This window comes from Cucumis melo, chromosome 1 (assembly GCF_025177605.1).
Source record: "Cucumis melo cultivar AY chromosome 1, USDA_Cmelo_AY_1.0, whole genome shotgun sequence".
Lineage (NCBI taxonomy): Eukaryota > Viridiplantae > Streptophyta > Magnoliopsida > Cucurbitales > Cucurbitaceae > Cucumis > Cucumis melo.
The window spans coordinates 33,409,276-33,432,818 of record NC_066857.1 but is presented as its reverse complement, the minus strand read 5'-3'; the positions used below and the strand labels follow the sequence as shown (position 1 = coordinate 33,432,818).

General features: G+C 36.2%; 3 protein-coding genes across 4 annotated transcripts; all 3 read left to right on the top strand.

Moving 5' to 3' along the window:
• The first annotated feature begins 67 nt into the window (after window positions 1–67).
• Window positions 68–6,183, top strand: LOC103492759 (DNA replication licensing factor MCM7). Its single transcript, XM_008453261.3, has 15 exons — window positions 68–215; window positions 299–366; window positions 506–565; window positions 648–871; window positions 1,437–1,614; window positions 1,865–1,987; window positions 2,095–2,184; window positions 2,545–2,687; window positions 2,867–3,044; window positions 3,264–3,455; window positions 3,574–3,746; window positions 3,875–4,078; window positions 4,531–4,696; window positions 4,968–5,189; window positions 5,826–6,183. Exons 1-15 carry the CDS (start codon window positions 167–169, stop codon window positions 5,928–5,930), a joined length of 2,175 nt encoding a protein of 724 aa, XP_008451483.1. The 5' UTR covers window positions 68–166; the 3' UTR covers window positions 5,931–6,183.
• Window positions 6,184–7,030: 847 nt separating this feature from the next.
• On the top strand, window positions 7,031–16,616 carry LOC103492760 (DNA mismatch repair protein MSH6). Of its 2 annotated transcripts, none has more exons than XM_051087628.1 (21): window positions 7,031–8,086; window positions 8,482–8,575; window positions 8,768–8,870; window positions 8,967–9,020; window positions 9,105–9,179; window positions 9,366–9,434; window positions 9,558–9,645; window positions 9,819–10,009; window positions 10,599–11,149; window positions 11,231–11,360; window positions 11,499–11,590; window positions 11,675–11,853; window positions 11,934–12,136; window positions 12,235–12,336; window positions 12,996–13,158; window positions 13,508–13,794; window positions 13,877–14,014; window positions 14,395–14,474; window positions 14,582–14,681; window positions 14,902–15,031; window positions 15,689–16,616. In XM_051087628.1, exons 1-21 carry the CDS (start codon window positions 7,231–7,233, stop codon window positions 15,937–15,939), a joined length of 3,936 nt encoding a protein of 1,311 aa, XP_050943585.1. In that variant the 5' UTR covers window positions 7,031–7,230; the 3' UTR covers window positions 15,940–16,616. The 2 variants fall into 2 exon arrangements, with proteins under 2 accessions (XP_050943585.1, XP_008451484.1); XM_008453262.3 differs by having other exon boundaries at window positions 7,032–8,086; window positions 9,558–9,641; window positions 9,815–10,009.
• Window positions 16,617–17,449: 833 nt separating this feature from the next.
• LOC103492761 (GTP-binding protein SAR1A) lies at window positions 17,450–23,195 on the top strand. The gene is made up of 3 exons (XM_008453264.3): window positions 17,450–17,820; window positions 18,191–18,322; window positions 22,575–23,195. Exons 1-3 carry the CDS (start codon window positions 17,692–17,694, stop codon window positions 22,893–22,895), a joined length of 582 nt encoding a protein of 193 aa, XP_008451486.1. The 5' UTR covers window positions 17,450–17,691; the 3' UTR covers window positions 22,896–23,195.
• The last annotated feature ends 348 nt before the right edge of the window (window positions 23,196–23,543 follow it).

Here is a 23,543-nt window from a genome sequence, read left to right as displayed (position 1 = left end):
TTTCGTATTCTTTTTATTAAAGCATTTATTTAATTATTTTTATAAGCTTCTCATTTTCCCGCCAAAACAATACCCCCTTTATCATTTGCCGCCAAATCCTTAGCTCTCATTCGCATCCTTAGAATCTCCATTTCCCTCTCTCCGCCTCTCCGTCGTCTTCTTCGAAATGTCAGCCATGAAAGATTCTGGGCCTCTGGACTTCAGCGCCGAAAGGGGTAAGCAATATCCAAGGTTTCATCGTCTTTTATTTTTGACCTGAAAATTGTATATTCAATACTAGCTGTAATTCCTTTTTCAGTGCTCGCAAAGGAGTTCCTAGCCAACTTTGCCGACGCAAATGGTGAAGCGAAGTACTTAAACATTCTGGTAATACTTCCACATTCTCGTTTGCGTTTCTCTATATACTGTGATTGGTAATTTGCTTGGTGATTTAGTCGAAAACCCTAAAATTTGCCATAACGACGTTTTACCTAGGTTTTTATTTAATTCGATTTGTTTTTTTTAGCAAGAGGTTGCAAATCGCAGAGTTCGTGCAGTTCAAATTGATCTAGAGGATGTCTTTAATGTATGGTTTTCTTACTCTTGATTTGTTCTGGATATTATCTCTTTGTTTGGTCGAGTAACACAGCTGTGCAATCGAATTTCAGTATAAGGACTTGGATGAGGATTTTCTCAGACGCATTACAGAAAACACCCGGCGTTATATTGGAATTTTTGCTGATGCTATTGATGAGCTCATTCCTGAGCCAACAGAGGCGTTTATTGACGATGATCATGACATATTAATGACTCAAAGGTCTGATGATGGGCCAGATACTGTTGATAACCCTGACCCACGCCAAAGAATGCCTCCAGAAATTAAGCGTTACTTGTGAGTTCATTGTCTCCTCTTCCTTCTGAGTAGAGAGTATACAGGAAATTAGTCCAGCATGCCCAGTCACTTTTTAGTTTAATACACAGCCGCTTTTACTCTTGTCTCTATGGATTGTGTGTTTTCTTTATCGATGGTGCTGTGTTTTCTATCACCTCATATAGGAAGTTAATTGAAAACCTGACTAGTTGGTTCTGGATTTAGGATTACTCTGTGGGTGATGTTTCGTTTGTCTCAAGAGTGCTACCCAGTTGTTGCCGTTACTTGTTTAGCTTACATGACTTATGTCCTGAATTGCAAAAATCTTCATGAATAAATAAGAATTTAGTTAACATCAATCCTAATAGAAGCATGTGCCGGTGCATGTCATTCAAGTGTATCTATTTGGATTTACAGAATAAATTTCTCAGCTGATAAATTGATATTTGTAGTAATGCTGTTGTTTAATCAGTTGGGTTTTCATCAAAGATTCTCTTTTGTACTGAATTGCCTACAGTTTGCTTCATGCTTGAAAAGGATTCTGCTATTGTCCAAATTTCCTTATGCCTGATCATTCTTCTTTCAGTGAAGTTTACATTAGAGCATCTTCAAAGGGTCGTCCATTTACCATAAGAGAGGTCAAAGCGTCATATATTGGTCAACTTGTGAGGATATCTGGTATTGTGACACGCTGTTCAGATGTTAAACCATTGATGCAGGTGGCAGTTTATACATGCGAAGACTGTGGTTTCGAGATATACCAGGTCATCTAAATTGTAAAGAAGTTGATGTTTGCCTTTTCTTTTCAACAAGAAAAAAATTTGATGAAATGAATCTTTTCTCAATGATGAATTATAGTTTTAGAATGTGCATTTATATCACTTGTGTTATTGAGCTTTAAAATTGTGTGGCCCTTCTCTCAGTCCTAATGTTAACTTCTTTTTTCCCCTCTTGGTTATTTCATTTCTACACTCTTGCCTTTTTTACTCATGTAGTCTCTTTTCTGCTTCACAGGAGGTAACAGCTCGAGTCTTCATGCCTCTATTTGAGTGCCCATCTCAGCGTTGTAGAACAAACCAAACGAAAGGAAACTTAATTCTTCAACTTAGAGCATCCAAATTTCTGAAGTTTCAGGAGGTTTTTCAATTACTTCTTCAAAGGCATTGCTAGAAAAATATTTCCTATTATCTTTCGGAGTTTGATTGATATTGGTCCTAATGCATGCCGTTGCATTTGGTTTGCAGGCCAAACTTCAAGAGTTAGCTGAGCATGTTCCAAAAGGTCATATTCCCCGGACAATGACTGTTCATCTCAGGGGTGAACTAACAAGGAAGGTGCGTTTTCTTCTAGTGAATTCTCACTTGGTAGTTCTGAGGGTGGCTAAGATTTCTGTTTAGTGTGGCTGATTGATCTATATCTAGCTGGAAGGTTATGCTTGTGACCTTGAAACACTTGCTGGTTTTGTCCATCGGGACAATATAAATTTAGAGCAAATGTTTGGAACTCAAGTACTTCTTCTGAGTTTGCATTCAGCTTTTTTTTTTGTAGGGTCTTAATTACTGTCTCTTATCAACAAAATGTAAAACTTTAAATTGACACCTACTCATTAACTTGTGCAGAGGCAATCCTTTTTCTCTATGAGTATTGGTTATATGATAATAATTTGTTCACACGTCTTTTTCGGGTGTTATCAGGTAGCTCCAGGTGATGTTGTTGAACTGTCAGGGATTTTTCTTCCTATTCCTTATACGGGGTTCAGGGCTATGCGTGCTGGTTTGGTTGCTGATACATTCTTAGAGGCCATGTCTATCACCCATTTCAAGAAAAAATACGAGGAGTATGACATTTTTTAACCAGTCTTCTACTGAAATGAATTTCATCTGCAATCTGCATTTTGCAACATTTTGGCCACTCTATTCGCAGCTTTCTTTCTTTATGAGTATTCTCTTTTTAAGTGATCTTGTGTTCTACATGGTCAATGGCAGAACTTATTTATTCAGCTGTTTTGTACTGCAGATATGAACTTAGGGGGGATGAGGAGGAACTAATTGCACGCTTGGCTGAGGATGGCGATATTTACAACAAACTGGCACGATCATTGGCACCTGAAATTTTTGGCCATGAAGATATTAAAAAAGCTTTACTGCTGCTTCTTGTTGGCGCTCCTCATAGGAAGTTGAAAGATGGGATGAAGGTAAGAACATAAAATCAGCCTGAGTATGTTTGATGCATACAATGTTTTTCCTGTTAATTTCTGATGCTGCAGTACTAGTTCTCTACTAATTTCCATGAAACCGTCTTTTCTCTCTCATTTCTTCCTTAACGGCTGCATTCTGTAAGTTTAGGATAATTTTCATCAGCTCTTCACTGATGGAACTAAAAATTGAAATTCCAAACTAATTGGTCATTGCAGATTAGAGGAGACTTGCATATTTGTTTGATGGGTGATCCTGGAGTTGCAAAGAGTCAACTTCTTAAACACATCATCAATGTTGCTCCCAGGGGAGTCTACACAACTGGCAAAGGGAGCAGTGGTGTTGGTCTAACTGCTGCAGTTCAGAAGGATCCTGTCACAAATGAGATGGTCCTTGAAGGAGGGGCATTGGTCAGGCGCATACTTTATGTCTCAATATGGAATTTGTGTTTTTTTCCTTTTCAAAGTATCATCATAGCTTGTGATTTATTGAAGTTCCACTGAGTGTGAAATTGACATTTTGCTTCAGGTGTTAGCTGACATGGGAATATGTGCAATTGATGAATTTGACAAGATGGAAGAGTCTGATCGTACAGCAATTCATGAAGTCATGGAGCAACAGACTGTGAGCATTGCCAAGGCTGGAATCACCACGTCTCTAAATGCCAGGACTGCTGTCCTTGCTGCGGCCAATCCAGCATGGTACATACCCCTTAATCTTTTTAGACCACTTCCTGATTTTCTCGTCCTATTGGGTTTTGATGTCTAAACTTTAAGAAACTTCTCCGAGTTCTATGAGATTTCTAATTGTGCTTCTATGTATATCTTAGGGGAAGATATGACCTACGTAGAACTCCAGCCGAAAACATCAACCTTCCTCCAGCTCTATTATCGAGATTTGATCTTCTTTGGTTGATCCTAGATCGAGCTGATATGGATAATGATCTTGAAATGGCTAGACATGTTGTCTTTGTCCATCAGAATAGAGAATCACCTGCTCTTGGCTTCACCCCACTTGAATCATCTGTTCTTCGGTAAATTTTACCATTGCTTTCTTTTCACACAATACAATAGGAAGTTTTGTAATTTCAGATTGAAGTGAGGTTCTTTAGTTTATTACAAAATAAACATTCTGAATCTTGGTACGTGCTCTTATAATATGCTTGAAACTATATTAAAATATTAGTATTAATGTTTCCTCTTTTGCTTTCTTTTCCATTTCTGTTAAATCAATCAGTAAGCTATATATTTTTATTTTAAGAATTCCTTCAGAATTTCTGTTTATTAGACTGCAAGTGCTGTTATCATCCAAATTTTCACCATTAAAAGAGATCTTTCGAAGAGAGAGTTATTGATTGCATTTACCTTTTCAATTATTAAGTCTCAGATTATAGTAAACGTGTGTATTAAAAGCAAGTGTCGGAATCTCAATACCTTCAATTCTGACTTTTAAATCTGCACTTTGTTGTTTTGGTGGCTGGGTCAGAGCTTATATTTCAGCGGCAAGAAGATTGTCTCCTTACGTTCCCAAGGATCTGGAGGAGTACATTGCCAGTGCCTATTCCAGCATTCGGCAGGAAGAAGCTAAATCTAACACTCCCCATTCGTACACCACAGTGAGAACTCTACTAAGCATTCTTCGGATATCAGCTGTAAGTCATTTCTTGCATTAATTCATACGAATGCCCTATGTACTCTTCCATGCGTTATTTTGCTCCCCATAGACTGAAGTATCAAGCAGAGGCTAAGATGTTGTTCCCCGCATGTTTTATATTCCAATTATGTAAGATTTTGGCCAAGATGAACCCTTTTATTCTGCTTGGTTGGATTGGTAGCTTTAAAATTCCTGACCACGTAGGTATACATAGATGTATTTATTATTGGTGAACTCATGAAACTTTGATTTGAACTCATCCTAAACAGGCTCTAGCGAGACTTAGATTCTCTGAGACTGTGGCTCAGAGTGACGTTGATGAGGCCTTAAGGTTAATGCAAATGTCAAAATTTTCTCTATACTCAGACGACCGTCAAAAATCTGGTCTTGATGCTATCTCAGATATTTATTCAATCTTGCGCGATGAAGCTGCCAGAACCAATAAAATGGACGTGAGCTATGCCCATGCCCTTAACTGGATTTCTAGGAAGGTCAGTTGTAATTCTTATCATTGTAGTTGTTTACACTTGGCAATCCTAGAATTTTGTCGTCCGAGTTAGATGCACTTGATAGGCTGAACATATAAAAGTAGACGCATCTAAATTGTTGTATTCTTTCATTTTTTTCTCATTGTTGCTTCTATAAAAAGGAAAAAAAAAATCGAGAAGGTTCTTATAAATACTTGATAAAGGCTTCACTAGTTCTTTTCTTCCCTGTATAGGAGACAGCTCTTAAATTTCAAAGGCCTTTCTTTTTCTCCCTTGCAAATCATTTAAAGTAGGTTAAATAAATAATTTAGTTTTTGTACTCTGAGGTTTCTCTATTTAGTCCAACTTTCGAAATAACAAATATAACCTCTGAACGTTTTATTTTTTTTAAAGCCAAGAATATACTAGTCTAGACTCAAAACTAGAAAGTGTATTCTCTAGGGATACAGTACGAATAGTGTATTCTCTGGTCTAATATCGCTTGTCATGTTGATTTTTAGTCTAAATTAGTTAGGAACAACTATGCTTCACAACAAAGTCATTCTAAGTTCGCTAAAATCCTATATTTGCTCAAAATTGCATGCATCCTAAGTATTGAAATTGAATTGCTTTTTTATTTGTTTTTTTTTCTCCCCTCAGGGGTACAGCGAAGCTCAGCTAAAAGAATGTCTGGAGGAGTATGCAGCATTGAATGTGTGGCAAATACATCCACACACCTTCGACATTCGGTTTATAGACGCTTGATGTGTTATTTGCATTCTTGAGTTATTGACTGAGAGGTAGTTTATATTGTGTTAGGATGGGGTTTTGAGACCCACAATCAGTTGGAATATAGAGTAAAAAGCACAAAAGTCATCCGGGTTTCATGTTGTATCTATACTTGTAGCCTTGGACTTGTAGAATTGTATGTTAGTTTTTTCAAGCGATAGATCTTGCTATATTTGCAATTATTTATTTTACATGATGTTCTTATGCCTTGTTAATTATTATGAATCTATATACATATATTTATAATGCTTCTATATATATATTTATAATGCTTTGGTAATTATTATGAATCTCTATATATATTTATAAGGTTAATAATACGTATAGATTTGTTTGGGTTATTTTAAGGAAATTCATGAACCAACTCAACTCATAAAATTTTTATTTGTTTGAGCTAAACCTAACCTAAATGAGTTGATAACTCAACTCAAATTGTACGGATTTGAATTGAGATGATAAGTTATTTCAAGTTTAACACGACGACCTTACTTGGCCTTTTGCCAAGAAAATTTATAGTGCATCCGTTTATTGATATTCTTTTACAATATTATTTATTGTTGGTTGCACATATTAATAATTGAGTAGAGTTTACACTATACATATTTAATAAATTAATAAATCATTTAACGACATAATAAAATTTTCATACATATTTAATAAATTAATAAATCATTTAATAACATATTAAAATCACTAATGAGTTAGTACGTACTATCATAGCATTAGATATTTTTCTTTGTGGGCACGTACATATATTTGATAGTCTTTAAATTTTGTATTTTATTGTGTTTTGGTCCTTAAATTCTTAAAAATATCAGTTTTGGTCTTTGAACTTTTGAAAACAACTTATTTTGATTATCTTATTTGACAGCTTAGTCTTATAAATATAGAAGTTACTTTATCATCACATATTAAACAACTAGCAAAAAATTGTAACGATAGGACTTAAACATGTTTTTCTTTTTAAGTTGAAGGATTGAACAGATGTTTCTAAAATTTCATGAATGAGAAAAGAGACAAATACAAAGTTTAGGTAACACAATAACATTTGAACTTATAAATTTTCATTATATTATAATCGGACGTTATTTAAGGGAAGCTCCGTAGTCCGTACCGGCATTATCGGGTTCCGGGTGTTCCCGCCAAATAGCGCCGCCGTGGTCGTTCTCAGCCATTTTCCCGCCACTCCCTTTCTCACTCTAAATCCCAAAATCACTCCATTCTCTTCCACTCTTTCGTCCCCTCTTTGTCGCCACCAGATTATTCGAAGAACAAAATGTCATCATCTCGTCGATCCAGTAATGGCCGATCGCCATTAGTTAACCAACAACGTCAAATCACTTCCTTCTTTACCAAAAAACCGACTGGAGACAACTCCGCCGCTAGAACTCATTCCATTTCCACTCTGACTCCAAGCCCTAGCCCTAACATTAATTCCCCTCCGTCAGTACAGTCCAAGCGCAAGAAACCCCTGTTGGTTATCGGCGGCGGTGCTGGACCTTTTTCTTCTTCTCCTTCTCCTTCTCCCGGTCCTTCTTCTTTACCTGATAAGGAGGAGAAGTCGCACGGCGATGGGGTTATTGGGAAGAAGATAAAGGTTTATTGGCCGTTGGATAAGACCTGGTACGAGGGTCGTGTGAAAATGTTTGATGAGAAGGCTGGAAAGCATTTGGTGCAGTATGACGATGCGGAGGAGGAGATGTTGGTGTTGGGGAATGAAAAGATTGAGTGGGTTGAGGAAAGTGCGAAGAAGTTTAAGCGTTTGCGACGGGGTTCTTCATCGCCGGTGACTGCTGCAGTGGTGGAAGATATGGATGATATTAATGATTTAAGTGATGGGGATGGCAGCGATGACTCTAGAGATGAAGATTGGGAGAAGAATGTGGAGAACGAGGTGAGTGAAGAGGAGGATGTGGATCTGGTGGAGGAAGATGAAGATGAAGATGGGAGCGAGGAGGATGCAGTGGGAAAGTCAAGAAGGAAGCAGGGTGGGCAGGTGGAGTCTAAAAAGCGTAAGATGAGCAATGGAAAGAAAGTTGAAGTTGCTCCAAAGAAGATCAAAAGTAGCGGTGGAAGCGTGACTTCTGGAGGGTTACAACTTTCTTCAATGGAGACTAAGATTAAATCAGAGAGTGAGTGATGAACATAAAATGTTTTAAGTCATTTCTCGTCGTTGCATTATGTAATGCCGTGTATAATTCTTAAGAAGTACTTTAAACTATTAGATAAGCGTCTTTATTTATTTCCTGAATTGAGTTTATTGGTCGTGTTTCAATTGGTAGCTGTTAATTCAAATATATTATTGTTATTGCTCTTACTGTCAGACTGAAGTAATCAAAAAGAGAATTGGATTTGTGCAGTAGCCTTTTTTAGTCTGTTGAAATCATGAACCTTCTTAAACTCTGAATTTCTTATGAATATTGAAACTTTAAACTATCTATCATCCTTGTGTTTTGTTATGTAGTTAGTTAAAGTCTTCTATTTTGTTGCTTAACGTAGACCTTTTTTCCCCCTCTCCGTTTCCTAGGTGCAAGCGTATTAAAGGGAATAAATGAAATTGCTAGTGATGCCTTAGAAAGGTTCAACTCACGAGAAGCTGAAAAGTTCAGATTTCTGAAAGAGTAAGCTGTCTATATGCTTTTGTTTCTTACATCCGCATCATTTTCCCCATTATATTCTGCATATCTTTTATGGTATCAAGAATTAAGAGAAAGGTAGTATTGATTCTCGCTAATCATAAGAAAGCTTTTAGTTACATATCACATGGTCTATGACACTCACTATTTCACGAAATACCTGGGTCTTTTAAGCAGAGATAGGAAGGATGCGAACAAAAGATGTCCAGGAGATCCCGATTATGATCCAAAAACATTGTATTTGCCTCCATATTTTGTGAAGAATTTATCAGATGGCCAGGTCTTTAGTTGAACTTTTTTTCCTTGAAGTTTCTTGATTTTATTGGTAGGAATGAAGTTCTGTGAGTTACTTTCCTCATTGATATTCTGTGTACAGAGACAATGGTGGGAGTTTAAGTCAAAACACATGGACAAAGTTCTGTTTTTCAAGGTTTGCCTCTATGCTTCACTGGATAACTGGTGGTTCGTGCTTACTCTTGGCTAGTAATGCTCTTCTCATTTTTTTCTCAAGCAGATGGGTAAATTTTATGAACTTTTTGAAATGGATGCACACATAGGAGCTAAAGAACTTGATTTGCAATATATGAAGGTAAGACACTAGATATTTACTGAATGTATCAGTATACATGCTTTACGCATACGGTGTATTTTGTTGAGGTATTTCTTGTACAAAGTAGCCAATTTTCTTGCCATCATATGTTCTGCATGATAAACTGTTTGCTATTGATTCTCTAGTTATTGATTAATTTTTTGTCTTTAATTTTTTTTGAAAAAGGGAGAACAACCTCATTGCGGCTTCCCCGAGAGAAACTTTTCACTCAATGTGGAGAAGTTGGCAAGGAAGGTTAGCTTTCATCCTTTTTCCTTTTACTTTGGATCTATTTTTCCAGCTTATGGGGTTGATAAATCTTTTATAAGTTTCATGTTCTCAAGGTGACATTTAACTTAGCCTGCCTTGGCAGAGCAGGGTTATCGAGTTCTTGTCATAGAGCAGACAGAAACTCCTGAACAATTAGAGAGACGGCGTAAGGAGAAAGGTTCCAAGGACAAGGCATGTATACATAGCATAAGTTGCCTCATCTATGCAATTTGAGTAATTATTTTCTTTTCACAAAGATTAAAAATCATGCACTCTCCCACCCCTTTGAAGTTTGATGCTAGGAATTAACTTTTTGAGGTGAGATCATAAGGCTGTAATAATACTATTTGTTTTCTTGTCTGCAGGTAGTGAAACGTGAAATATGTGCTGTAGTCACAAAAGGAACACTAACTGAGGGCGAGATGCTATCGTTGAATCCTGATGCTTCATATCTGATGGCAGTAACTGAAAAATTTCATGGGTTGGAAAATCAACAAGCAGAAAGGATTTTAGGAGTTTGTGTGGTTGATGTGGCCACCAGTAGGGTTATCCTTGGGCAGGTAAAATGTTGAATCACCCTTGTTTGAGTTCATACTATGGAAGATAAGATTTATCTGCCTACTTAGCCAACATATATTTAGGCATTTTCTCTTAATGGATAGAAGGGAACCTATTAAAAAACTACCGAACCTATATTGCAATGTCAAGAATGAAGTACAGAATAACAAAAGCTTTTCTTTTTGAGAGTGCTATCTCTCTCTTAAAGTTCTTCAATCGACTATCCCCACCAATATAATCACCCCCTCTAAGATCCTCAACTCCCCCATATTTATAATCAAGTCCTCCTAACTAATTACCACTATAGCCTTTATAATATCCTACTAATATTTTCATTATATTCCTTGCTTCTCACAGAGCCATGTCTTTACTTCTGAGATCATTGTGGAAACTGATTAATTGAACGAGTTGCCAATTTTGTTTCGGTGATTGAGTGTGCATAATATGGGTTTTTACTGTTTTATTAAATGTTTCATGCTTAGGTGTCTCATGGCATGGCTAGCATTTTCATCAAGTGATGATATATGATAAGCAATGTGCTACAATACATCTATCGAATTATATTTTTACTAATTTTCTGCTCTTCAATAGTTTGGAGATGACTTGGAGTGCAGTGCCTTGTGCTGTCTTTTGTCCGAGCTTAGACCAGTTGAAATTATTAAACCTGCTAAACTGCTAAGTCCTGAAACTGAGAGGGTGCTGCTCACTCATACGAGAAATCCTTTAGTGAATGAGTTAGTTCCATTATTGGAATTCTGGAATGCTGAGAAAACTGTTCAAGAAGTTAAGAGATTGTTTAAGGGCATTGCTAATCGATCGGTCTCTGGATCTTCAAGTGAAGCAAGTTTACTCAATGACGATACTCCTGGAGAAAACGATGGGTTGAGCTTCTTGCCAGTTGTTTTATCCGAACTGGTTACTGCACAAGAAAATGGGTCTTGGGCACTTTCAGCTCTTGGAGGAATTCTATTCTATCTGAAGCAAGCTTTTCTGGATGAGACATTGCTTAGATTTGCAAAGTTTGAATTACTTCCTTGTTCTGGCTTCAGTGATGTTATTTCAAAACCCTACATGGTTCTTGATGCAGCTGCCTTAGAAAATCTGGAGATCTTTGAGAACAGCAGAAACGGGGACTCTTCTGGGTAGCCTTCTTTGACCACATTTCTCTATTATTGCTGTATGCTTATTCTGAGAATTTTTCTCAAATTTCAATCTTGTTTTAGGACGCTCTATTCACAGTTGAACCACTGTGTAACTGCATTTGGGAAAAGATTACTTAAGACATGGCTTGCAAGGCCTTTATATGACGTTGAATCAATTAAAGCCAGGCAAGGTGCTGTGGCGAGCCTACGGGTAGGTTTAATAATTACAATTTAGCATTTCTTGTAGATTTGCTTCACTTTTATTTTTCTGAAGTGTAAATGCGAATCTGTTCTTATATTTGACTCTTAAGGAGGTTTCCTTTTCTGATGTTCTATATTTTCTTTATAGGGAGATAACTTATCTTTTTCTCTTGAGTTTCGAAAAGCATTATCCAAACTTCCAGATATGGAGCGTCTACTTGCTCGCATTTTTTCTAATAGGTGAGGTCAAAGAACTGTTACTATAATAGTTTAGAGATGCAATGGTTGTTAGAATAACTTTTATTCAATGATTGTCTGTTATAGTGAGGCAAATGGGAGGAATGCAAAAAATGTGGTTCTATATGAGGATGCAGCCAAAAAACAACTACAAGAGTTCATATCTGCTTTGCGGGGTTGTGAGCTCATGCTCCAAGCTTGTTCATCACTCCATGTCATTTTGCCAAGTGTTGAATCGAGAAGACTCAATTGCCTATTAACACCAGGTATTATGATTTGTGATCTATTGCGTACTTGAGGGTTACTTCCACGGACTTATTGGAATATGGTGTTTTATTTAATTCAGGTGAAGGTCTTCCAGATCTTCATTCAGTTCTAAGTCATTTCAAGGATGCTTTTGATTGGGTTGAAGCCAATAGTTCAGGACGTGTAATACCTCGCGAAGGTGTAGACGTGGAGTATGACTCTGCCTGTGAGAAAATTAAGGAGATACAATCTAGCTTGACAAAGCATTTAAAGGAACAGCGGAAATTACTTGGGGACACATCAGTGAGAAACTTTCTTGAATCATTTTTATCCTTTTGCTACATGCATAATACTTGGAAGTTTCACGTTTGCTCAAACTTCTAAATTCTGTTTTTTTGTAGATCACTTATGTGACAGTTGGAAAAGAGACACATTTGTTGGAAGTGCCTGAAAGTTTGCAGGGTAACATTCCTCAGACTTATGAGTTGCGATCATCTAAAAAGGTAGGTGAAGCTTTTTTAAGTTTTGTTTGCGGACTTACTTGAGTCAAATACGGTGAGAACTGATGCACTAGTAGTTCTCCAATAGTTTATTAGTAATATTTTAGAATTGTAGTTGGGAGAGAGTAATGTATTATGTCGTTGGGACCATGTTGTGATTGTGCATATTCCTTTGATGAAAAACCTATCTTTCCTAAAGTAAATATGCTCTTACATGTAAATCAGACGTTATTCTTCTTTCTGGAACACAAATTTATAAACAATTGGATTTGGTTGTTTAACATGAGTGTCAGTGTCATTACAATAGCCACATGTCACTTATTTATTCTTTAATTGGTGAGCAAGAAGATTCACAAAGGCAACCACTTTCACTTTGTAGTTGGATTTGCACTGTTTCTAGTTTAAACTGAAAGCTCTATCTTTCCTTTATTTTAGTCTATTATTATTATTATTATTATTTTTTAGTTATCAGATTATATTCATATGCCAACTGCCAGATAAACTCGTTCTTCTTAATCAAATGCTTATCATTTATCTCTTAAAAATAGATGACTTAGTTCTAGTGATAGATAACAACCTAAAACTAACTTGACCTTTATTGTTGTGAAATAACTTCGGTAAATCTAATGCATTTTCACATTTTTCACTGATGCACCACCCAGGGCTTCTTCCGGTACTGGACTCCTAATATTAAGAAGTTGTTAGTGGAGCTTTCTCTAGCTGAATCTGAGAAGGAGTCCTCACTGAAAAGCATTTTGCAAAGGTTAATTGGAAAATTCTGTGAACATCATCTCCAATGGAGACAATTAGTCTCTGCAATTGCTGGTAGGTAGTTAATACTCTTATTAATGGATTGAAAATATTATCTTTTCTAGCATTGCATATCTAAGAGAACTATAATGATTATGATGACCTCACATGTAAAATGTTATCCTTATCTATCATACAGTGGTAATTAAGTTTATTAATTAATAAAGGCCTCAATTTACACTCTACTTTATGTCGTTATATCCTGGATTTGTGTGTGTGCCTTTTTGCTTTACCCTATAAAATACACTGCTATGTTTCAAGGTTGAACTATTATATTCTGTAATGCTCATCTGGAGTGATATATATTTCTTTACCATATCAATTCCATAATGTTTCATGGCTGATGTTGGGAAGCTTCTTGCAGAACTTGATGTTTTGATTAGCTTAGCAATTGCAAGTGATTATTATGAGGGTTACACATGCCAACCACTTTTCTCAAAGTCACAGTGTCAGAGTGAAGTGCCACGTTTTACTGCTAAAAACTTGGGACATCCCATTCTAAGAAGTGATTCACTGGGTGAGGGTACATTTGTCCCCAATGACATTACTATTGGTGGCTCAGGAGCCAACTTCATTCTTCTGACTGGCCCTAACATGGGTGGAAAGTCTACTCTTCTTCGGCAAGTTTGCTTGTCTATTATTCTGGCTCAGGTAATTTATTTCCTTATTTTTAAGTTTTAATCTCGAAAGTCTTGTTTTCTTCAATTTTTTTTCTAAAATAATGGTTCTGCAGATAGGTGCAGATGTTCCAGCAGAAAGTTTTGAGTTAGCTCCTGTTGATCGAATTTTTGTCCGGATGGGTGCTAAGGATCAGATTATGTCTGGCCAAAGTACATTTTTGACGGAACTATCAGAAACTGCACTGATGCTGGTAGGATATTGTTGCATTACAGATCAATTCAGTTACTTTGCAGCTTCAAGCGATTTCAGCTGTGTTCCCCTTGGGGACCTAAGCTGGGTGAAGTTTTTAAATATCTGAGGAGTTCTCAGGATGAGAGGGCCTTTTGAACTGCCTAGGATTTTTGTGATTTTTCTCCCTGATGATTTGATGTCCTAGTTATTAAATCTCCTAAAAATCTGCATATAAGTTTTATCCTTCGCTTAATTGTTAGTTTTCTTACAGTTATCTTTTTAAAGGTCTTTTACCTCATGTCGCCAAAACTGCTGGACCTTTTCATGATACATTCTTTTCAAGGTATTTGTCCTTTCTTATTGTCGGACTAAAAGTATGCGTTGAATTGGTTGATGCAGTCATCAGCTACCCGTAATTCATTGGTGATCTTGGATGAACTTGGACGTGGTACAGCAACTTCAGATGGACAGGCAATTGCGTAAGTGTTTAATTTTTTTCAGATTCATTCTAGTGTTTGGTTTCTCGTTTATTTATGCTTGATTGTTATCTTAACTTAATATTCATCTGTTCTTCTGCCATCAACAGGGAATCAGTTCTTGAACATTTTGTTAGCAAGGTGCAGTGCCGGGGGGTATTCTCAACTCATTATCACCGATTGGCCTTGGCTTATTATAAAGATCCTAGGGTATTATTCCTCTTCAAATCATTCGGGATTCTTTCACAGTTTCATGCAATGAAATTGTTGTGTACTTCATCATTAATACATTCCATCATAAGGGTGAACTTCATTAAGCTTAAGTTAGTAGTACCACCATAAGTATAGAGTTTTTCACTATGGAAAGACATCTCAACGATTTTCTCGGGATAATATTGGTTCTGTTTGTTAAATAGAAGCTCTTCTACAGGTTTCATTATACCATATGGCATGTCGAGTTGGAGAGGGAAACAACGGTTTAGAAGAAGTTACATTTCTCTATCGTCTAACTCCTGGTACATGCCCTAAAAGTTATGGCGTGAATGTTGCACGGTTAGCTGGTAAGGCTCATTTATTTTAGTTTATTATTATTATTCTCTTTTGTTTGTTTCCACTTGAAATTTGTACGGTGCACCACATTTTTTTAATAGAATGCCTTGAAATTGATTTCAAGTTATTATATGAGATGTTTGATTCATAGGTTAAGTAAGACCAAGTTTGTTAAATTTGTGATAGGTAGATAGTGTTTAATTACCAGAGTATGGTACACAGAACGAGTTCAAGAAATTTATATTTATCTAACCTATATTTGGCTGTTGTTTTTCATTGATTTAAAAACTGGGTCTACATAGTAGATTTAAGCCTAGGTTTATGTAACTTAAGTTTAGCTGATTCATAGCTTGGAATTTGCAAACCAACCTACGAAATATTGGCTCCATCTCTTATTTTCATTTACACATAATTTTTGAGTTATGTAAATGCTGAAGCAATTCAGTTCTAGCCTGGCCCCTGGCTCATAAAAAAATGCTATCTGAAGTTAACCAGAAACAGTAAATCAAGACTCAAGGTAGATGAAAACCGTAGCACAGGAAAACTCTTAAAGCATCATATCTATCAAGCATCTATGTGTTTTACATGGTTGGCCGTTCCACTATGGATTCTCGTTGTCTTCTAACTGGTAAATGGTTCGAGAATATAAATTAATTGTGATTTTTTAGGACTCCCGAATTGTGTCTTGACCGAGGCTGCGGCTAAATCAATGGAATTTGAGGCTACATATGGCATGGCTGGAGAAGAATCTGAAGATAACTTGTGCAATCATGCTTGGGTTGATGATACAATCACTTTGATTCAAAAGTTGATAAGCCTGGAATCAACCGTGAGATGCAATGATGAAACTGAGAAGAATGGTATCGGTTCCTTGAAACAGCTTCAACAACAAGCAAGAATACTTGTGCAGCAAGGTTGACTCAATGCTCTGAAACATTCCTCGGTGAACAACATTTTGCAGTACACCTCGGGGCGCTGCAGTTCATCCCATTTTGGCCGTTGCTTTCATCAGAAGCATCTTGAACTGGGACTGGGAGCAAATCTCCATCAGAACAGAAATTTCAATGTATAAGATCCGGCTTCTGACCTCAGTTTTTACCAGATTTGCTTATAGAATGAACTGTAGACGGGGACCAACATCTTTTGAGAAGCAATTTTGGACGATTGGTTGCGCTCATCTTGATTCTTCAATGGAAGAAGAAATTGCTTTTGATCTTTTGTGTAAATTGTTTATAATTGACGGTCATTATAAGGTTTGTGAGTTATTGTTGAACTAAACCTGAGGGTTTGGTCGCCATATCCAAGTTGGCAAAGCATTCTAGTTTTTAGTTGTTATTAAATCTTTTTGAGTTCACTGCTTCTTGGTCTAGCGTATACCTGTAGCATTTGAGCTATGCTTGGGTTGTTAGTCTGGGAAGTCGAATTAAGTTATTTTACGCAGAGGATTAATTTTTGGTTTCTTGAGTGTTCTTAGTCATCCCCGAGGAATGCTGTTGAAATGTATTTGGTGAAATGTGCCATAAAATCACAAGCTGGAAATTGTATGACAATTGACTCAATTTGAAACTATAAGTCTTCTAAGCAATTTTGATTCAACAGAGGCCAAACTGAAACTGAAAAGTACTGAAACATTATGAATGGATATTAGTAAAATTTGAGTATAATTTAACTAATTAATCAAGACTATTTTACGTCTTTTTTTACTTATAATTTTGAGGTTTTATTGATTTAAATTTTAACTTTTTAATATTTATTGCGCATTTTTTATCTTTATCTTCTATACAATAATATAGAGTGAATGAATTTTTTAGAAATTTTCGCCGTTAATCATTAAGCTCCTCAACCATAATAGGAAGGGAGAAGTCCACAAAGCTTCTTTACACATCTACCTCTAGTAGCTAAAACATCATAAATATATGACTTGCATTCTAGAGGCATAGCAAGCACAACATATCACAAAAACTAAAACGGGAAGGAATAATATCTCAAACAATTAACTTTACCTCCAAGTGGTCATTCAACATTCGGACTATCAACCACGAGTTAGACAAAAAGTTTGAAAACCTAGATCTCCAAAATAGCATAAACCTTCGTCGAGAAGGCGGACTATATAATATTTTTTATGGTACAACAACCTGGTGGAAGATTGAATTTGCAATCTCTAGGGTCGGAGATCATGCCACTACCATTTTGACAATCTTTGTATTATTATTTTTTAGTACAATAACGTTCTAATAGAAGGATAAACTTTTCACTCCTAAAATAGAGAATTATATTTTCAAGTTAAAAAGTTCACTTTAACGACTCTAAATTATTATTTTTTTGGGGTCAAATATAGTAGAATTTGTATAATATATATGATAAATGGTAAAATGGAACAAAAGAATAAATAAGAGAGACATAGATTCAAATTCCTCAAAATATACATTAAAAAAAGAATAATAATAATGGAGAAAATTCCATTCTATTTTGCATTGCCCAATTTCCTATTTCCTACAAGGTTTTAGAACTTTCCTTATTGCGTCTTCTTCTCTCTCTTCTAACCTGCCCTTCTGCTGAGGATTCTCAATCGGAGTGACACAACCCAAACAATCGCCTAGCTCGTTCTTGTTGCTGCTGCTGACTCCGATCGATTCTCCCATCCCCTTCCTTTTCACCTGTATCCTCAATTATGTTTCTTGTCGACTGGTTCTATGGCGTCTTGGCCTCCCTTGGTCTCTGGCAGAAGGAGGCCAAAATCCTGTTTCTTGGCCTCGATAATGCCGGAAAGACGACCTTGCTCCACATGTTGAAAGATGAGGTCTCTCTTCTCTCTCTCTCATCATTCTTTTTATTTCTTTCTGTGAAATGTTATTTTTTGCGACTTAGCTTCATTTACTGGAGAATTCTTATGTTTAATCTGAAAATTGTTGATTGATCGGTGAGATGAGGACGGAGATTGAAGAGTTATGTTTGATTGTTGGTAAGTCTGGAGAGAATACTATAGGTTGAATCTCTTAGTTGATGTGGTATAACAATTCGATTACACGAGGTGAAAGTTGTTCATGGCTTTCTTCTGGTGCTCGGTTTGGACGCACAAATCTTATTTATTATTTGCGATTGTTTTTCTCTTTTTTTTATCGAACCCTGAATTGGTCTGCTGTGGTAACGTCGTTTCTTATATGCTTCAGAGGTTAGTACAACATCAACCAACACAGTATCCTACTTCAGAGGAGTTGAGCATCGGGAAAATTAAATTTAAGGCGTTTGATTTAGGAGGCCACCAGATTGCTCGTAGAGTTTGGAAGGACTACTATGCTAAGGTATGTTAATTCTGCTTACTCTTATCTTTTCTATGTCAATGGGGTGTACGTTGTAAAGGAACATTTACTGATGATTATTGACATGAATTAGATGCAAATTTACATGAACATATTACTGACTAAGCTGGTATGGGCCTTGGGTCCTTTGGTTTTGTAGTTTGATTCATTATGGGATTTTTGGAAGGAATTTCAACGTTTAGTTATGTGTTTTCCGTTTTAGGGCACAATTTTTGAGAGTTCTTCTGTGTTTATCAAGCAAGGTAGAAACGTATATGAAAACTTGTTTCCTCGTAAAGATTGAAGATGAAATAAAAACATTGTTTGATAATTATTTTTTTCTCATTTATTATTTCAAGAAAATTATGAATATCAAGAAAAGCACATGTTTAATTGATATTCTTTTTGACAAGATATATTTAGAATATCCTTTCAATTCTTAAGTTTTAGGTTTTGTATTAACCTTGTGTATTAACCTTGTAATGGGAAAGATGGATGATGAAATCATATTCTTTTATGTCCAAGATTTAAACTTGAGGTTCTTGACTGGTACGTATTCCCCTAGGCATACCAATTCTAATGCGTTCCTATTGCTTTGTACTTTTGTGCTATGATGCCTCTATTGCATTTTGTATCTGTCGATCTCGCTTCTATTTGTTGTCCAATATATTTTCCTTTTATGAAGCGATCAATTTTTATGTTGAACCCAACAGAAATAAATAAGCTATTTGTGAGGGCTTTATTAGAGAATCTTGCCGGACCATTTAGCTAGAGATAAATAGGATGGATGAGAATCTTCCCTATCACCGTTTTATTTCATTCTCCTTTTTTCCACTATTATAGCTATTACCCTCCTCGCTAATCGGCGAGTTCTTTGTTAATCCACCACATGGGGTTTACCCATTAGTAAATTCATACCATCATGGAAATTGTTTCTTATCTAAAAAATAAAAAATGTTGAACACAATCTCTAGTCCAGAAAAATCTGATCATAACAATAATGATGGCGAATAGTAATAGCGAAACTAAGAATGGCTAACCAATCTAGTAGGATTGAACAGAAATAATTTCTTTTAGTGTGATATAGCTTGAGGGGTAAGATAGGTTAGAATAGAGATGAGATAGGGAGACCAATTTTGTATAGTTTGGGAATGTTTGCAGCTGAAATGGCTTAGGAGTTAGGACAGATACTGGAGAAATGATTGCTACCCTTGGAATAAAAATGTTTCAAGAAGACAAGATGAGAAGGGGGATCAATATGATTTCAGAAACTTTCTGTGAAGGTGGAGCTTATAAATTTTTTACTTTTGTCAAATGAATGTGAGAGGATGGGTTGGAGTTCCTTTCTTTGATCGAGATTTTCTTGTTTGGCGATGCCCTTATATATTCTTTTGTGCTTCTCTATGAAAGCTTGGTTTTCCAGTTAGGAAAATAGAAGGTAAAAGTTTTTTTTTTCTTGTTGAAATTATTGGACTACTTCCTCTCTATTGCTAAAGGTAAATGAAAGGATGAGATTGTAAATGAAGGTATTTATACGTATGTTGATGTGGTTGTAAAGGGAAGAGTGAAGATATTTTCTGTAGTAGGAGGTTTGATATGGTGACTTAGGAGAGAGAAATTATTCTTACCAGCGTATGTTTCCATGATAATTAGTATTTGGTATGACATTTGTGATGTGAAGTGGAAAATTACTAATGAAGATTGTTTGCCAAACCGTAAACTATTCCAGCTAGCGAGACCTTGCTTTGGTGTGCTAGCGTAAATAATGTGAGAACTCTGTGTAGCAGTGGAGGCTTGCCTGAACAATAGGCAGGTTTTTACGTCAATTGCAAGTGCCAGGATAAGTATAAACATAGTAGAGCCGAAGTTGTTCTATTCTTGCTGGCGGATTAAACCTGGTAGCTACCCATTGTCTTCCTGGAATGAGGAAGGAAATAAATGTTTACGTTCAATATTTGAGAGGCTTGCAGTGAGGCAACCATACTATTTGGAATTCATTCTTGCAGAAATTAAGGGATTAGATACTAGTGGTTGTGTTCTTCATGTTCCACAGTGGTGTCCCTTTCCTCTAGGCCACTTCTGATAAGGTGATTCCGGGAAGTTCAAAATGTTTTTCAAAGGAAGTTGTATTGAGTGCCCTTGGCCGACGGATGATTGGAAATTATGAAAAAAACTGATAATATTAAGGAGGAGCAAAGCTGGGTACAAGCTGCTGACTTCAAAATTGAAGAAAACACTCGACAACTTAGTGTAATTTCAGTTGATTTGGTTTATTGCTAGTTATATTCACATTATGTTAGAAAATAAATAGTCACACCTTCAACTTCTGTGGTCAAATAGGAGAAAGAAGAGACTTCAGACTAAAGGAAAGGGTGGTGGTTGTCTCTTTGTGGAGTTTTTTTTTTTTTTTTTGGGGGGGGCGGGGGGGGGTGGGGTAAGGTAAAAAAGATTCAATCAGAGCATTACTGAAGGGTTATGAAATTACTTTGAAGTTCATCAAATGTTAGCCGGTCAAAGATAGAGGGCATGTGGCTGATTGGGAGGGATCTTAACCTTGTGGAGTAAAACAGAAAGTTATCTGGTGGTTTCATAAAATGGCTTTCTTCCTTTACAAATAAAATTAAAATGTGAGAGGATGGTAAGTTGCTTGGATCTTGAAAATTTATGGTCCATCATTATAGTTGTCGAAAGGAGCTCGAGATGGAATTGGAAAATGAGTGGGTACCACTATCAAGTTTTCTGGTGGTCGAGGCCTGGGACAATTTAATATAATACAGTACTTTGGTCACATGAAAAATCAAACGGAAGGAAAACATGTGGAAATTTTTTGGTGATATTATTGTGCGTCATCCTCATCCTGTTCAAATAATTGATAATCTAGATTGATTAAATTCCTCTTAACCATAGAAATTTTTACACAGTCCAATGTAATTGCCACTGCTTGATAAGTATTAAAATCTGTTTGGAATATCTTTTCAAAGTGTAAAAAAATGGATTTTAAGCATTTAAAAAGTCATTTCAAAAGAAGCTTTTTAGTCTGAATGGAGAAGACCAGGAAACTAAAAGTAATAAAATGACATGGAGTAACATGTGATTGTGCACCCATTTTGCTGAAACCAGGAAATCTAAAATGGGGTCCAGACAGCACCTTTCTATTTCGGGATCTCCTTAGTGTTGGTTATCAAAACCAACTTGTTCACTCACTACTTTATATGTTGGTTTTATATTTCTAAAGGCACGATTGGACCAAGGAAATGTTTATTATACTTGGGTTATAATAGTTTGTTTTTGGGTAGATTATTTCAGTTTCGATTATAATAGTACGTGTTTGAGGTATAAACTATTTTAGTTTGAGGAGAAAATAGTAAACACTGGTAAAAGATAAAAAAATGAGAAATGTAAAATAGTAAAAACTATAGCAAATAGTAAAAATACGGTAACAAATGGGGATTTTGAAATAGTGTTGACGGCAGTTAATTGGAGAATACAAAATAGTATTTACAAGAAGGTGGTTATTATGGTCTTTAGATAGTCCTTGCCCCAAATATGGTAAGGAGTCTAGCTCTGAAGTTTGAGAAATGGATGATGAGCTACAAGTGCCCATTTGGGAAGGTGGGTGATGAAATCATTACCAGTAGAAATAGGACTGTATGTGGGAAATATTAGTAAAAGAAGTGAAGCACTTGTGTGTGGATTAATAAAATCGAAACCATAGTCCTTGGTGGAACATTACTTAACTAAACTGATCCTCAAAATGTTCTCGACAACAAGATTAGGCAGTGAAAAGTGAAAACCCCTCTTTGGGACTCTGGGAGGATGAGACTTAAGGATTAGTTTTTAAACTTTAGTGTATTTATTCCCTAATTTCTTTTTACTGTATACTCCGAAAAGAAGTTTAAACTCGATTTTTAAGAGTATTTACTCTTTATTTTGAAGGAATCATAATTTTTTTTTTCTAATCCACTAATTCTATAGAACTAGAAATAGAATAGGAGCTACTTCTTTATTTCTTTGTCAGCCGACTGTAAAGTTGCTTTCGGCATACAATCACACATCACGAACAAAAGGAAAAAAGAAATTAAGAATAAAGAAAAGTATGCCACTATACGCACTTGGAGTTCATTATTAAGGCTGGATTGCTTTTATCTCCCCTTGACATGTATTAGGTGACATCTTAGTGGGACCTTCAACCTCAAAACATTTCTTTATGACCTTTCAGTTACCATACCATATGATTTAATTTTGGACGTTACAGGTCGATGCCGTGGTATACCTGGTGGATGCCTATGATAAAGAGAGATTTGCTGAATCCAAAAAAGAACTTGATGCCCTCCTTTCGGATGAATCACTTGCAAATGTCCCATTTCTCGTGTTGGGGAACAAGATCGACATACCCTATGCTGCCTCAGAGGATGAATTACGATACCACCTCGGCCTAACCAACTTCACCACTGGAAAGGGGAAGGTAAACCTAGCAGACACAAACGTCCGTCCGTTGGAGGTGTTCATGTGTAGCATCGTCCGCAAAATGGGGTATGGAGATGGCTTCAAGTGGCTTTCTCAATACATTAAGTAGGTGGGATAGTCACAGGTCACGATTGCCATGACACTCCATAATAGCCAAACGTTTGCATTAGGTGCACATGTACTGTTGGGTTCCATGTGGGATTGAGGTTGATACCCTCTATCACTGGTCTGTAAAATTTGTGTATCAATAGTTTGTTTATTGGCCATTCTATCCAGATTGGTATATGTATGCATTTCTTTTCTAGATTCAGCCAACAGGATTTTCCTTTTTCTAGACATTGTAAGACTTGAAAGCAATACAGCCTATGTGGTTTGTTTTGGGTATAAAATGTTTGGTTTTAGATGCAAAGCCAGGAGGATGTTCGCAATTGTTCTGTTTATCATTGTACTGTTTCTCCTTCGTCCCATCCTATCCCGGTTTCATTGTAACTGATTAGTGTTGTGAAGACATCTTATATTAAAGTCGAATGTCTAGAATCCTTCTCTCTCTTCTTCGTCGTCTCCCTTGCCTTTGGTTTCATTTTAAACAATCAACTTTATGATACTCTATATTAACATTACTAATCGGAGTTTATCACAAGTAGATTTAGCTATATTTACAATTTTTAAGTATATTGTTATATACTTAATTATTAGTCAGGAATATGTTAGAAACTATTATGTTTGGTTTTTAACATTGGACGTGGATTTTTAAAAT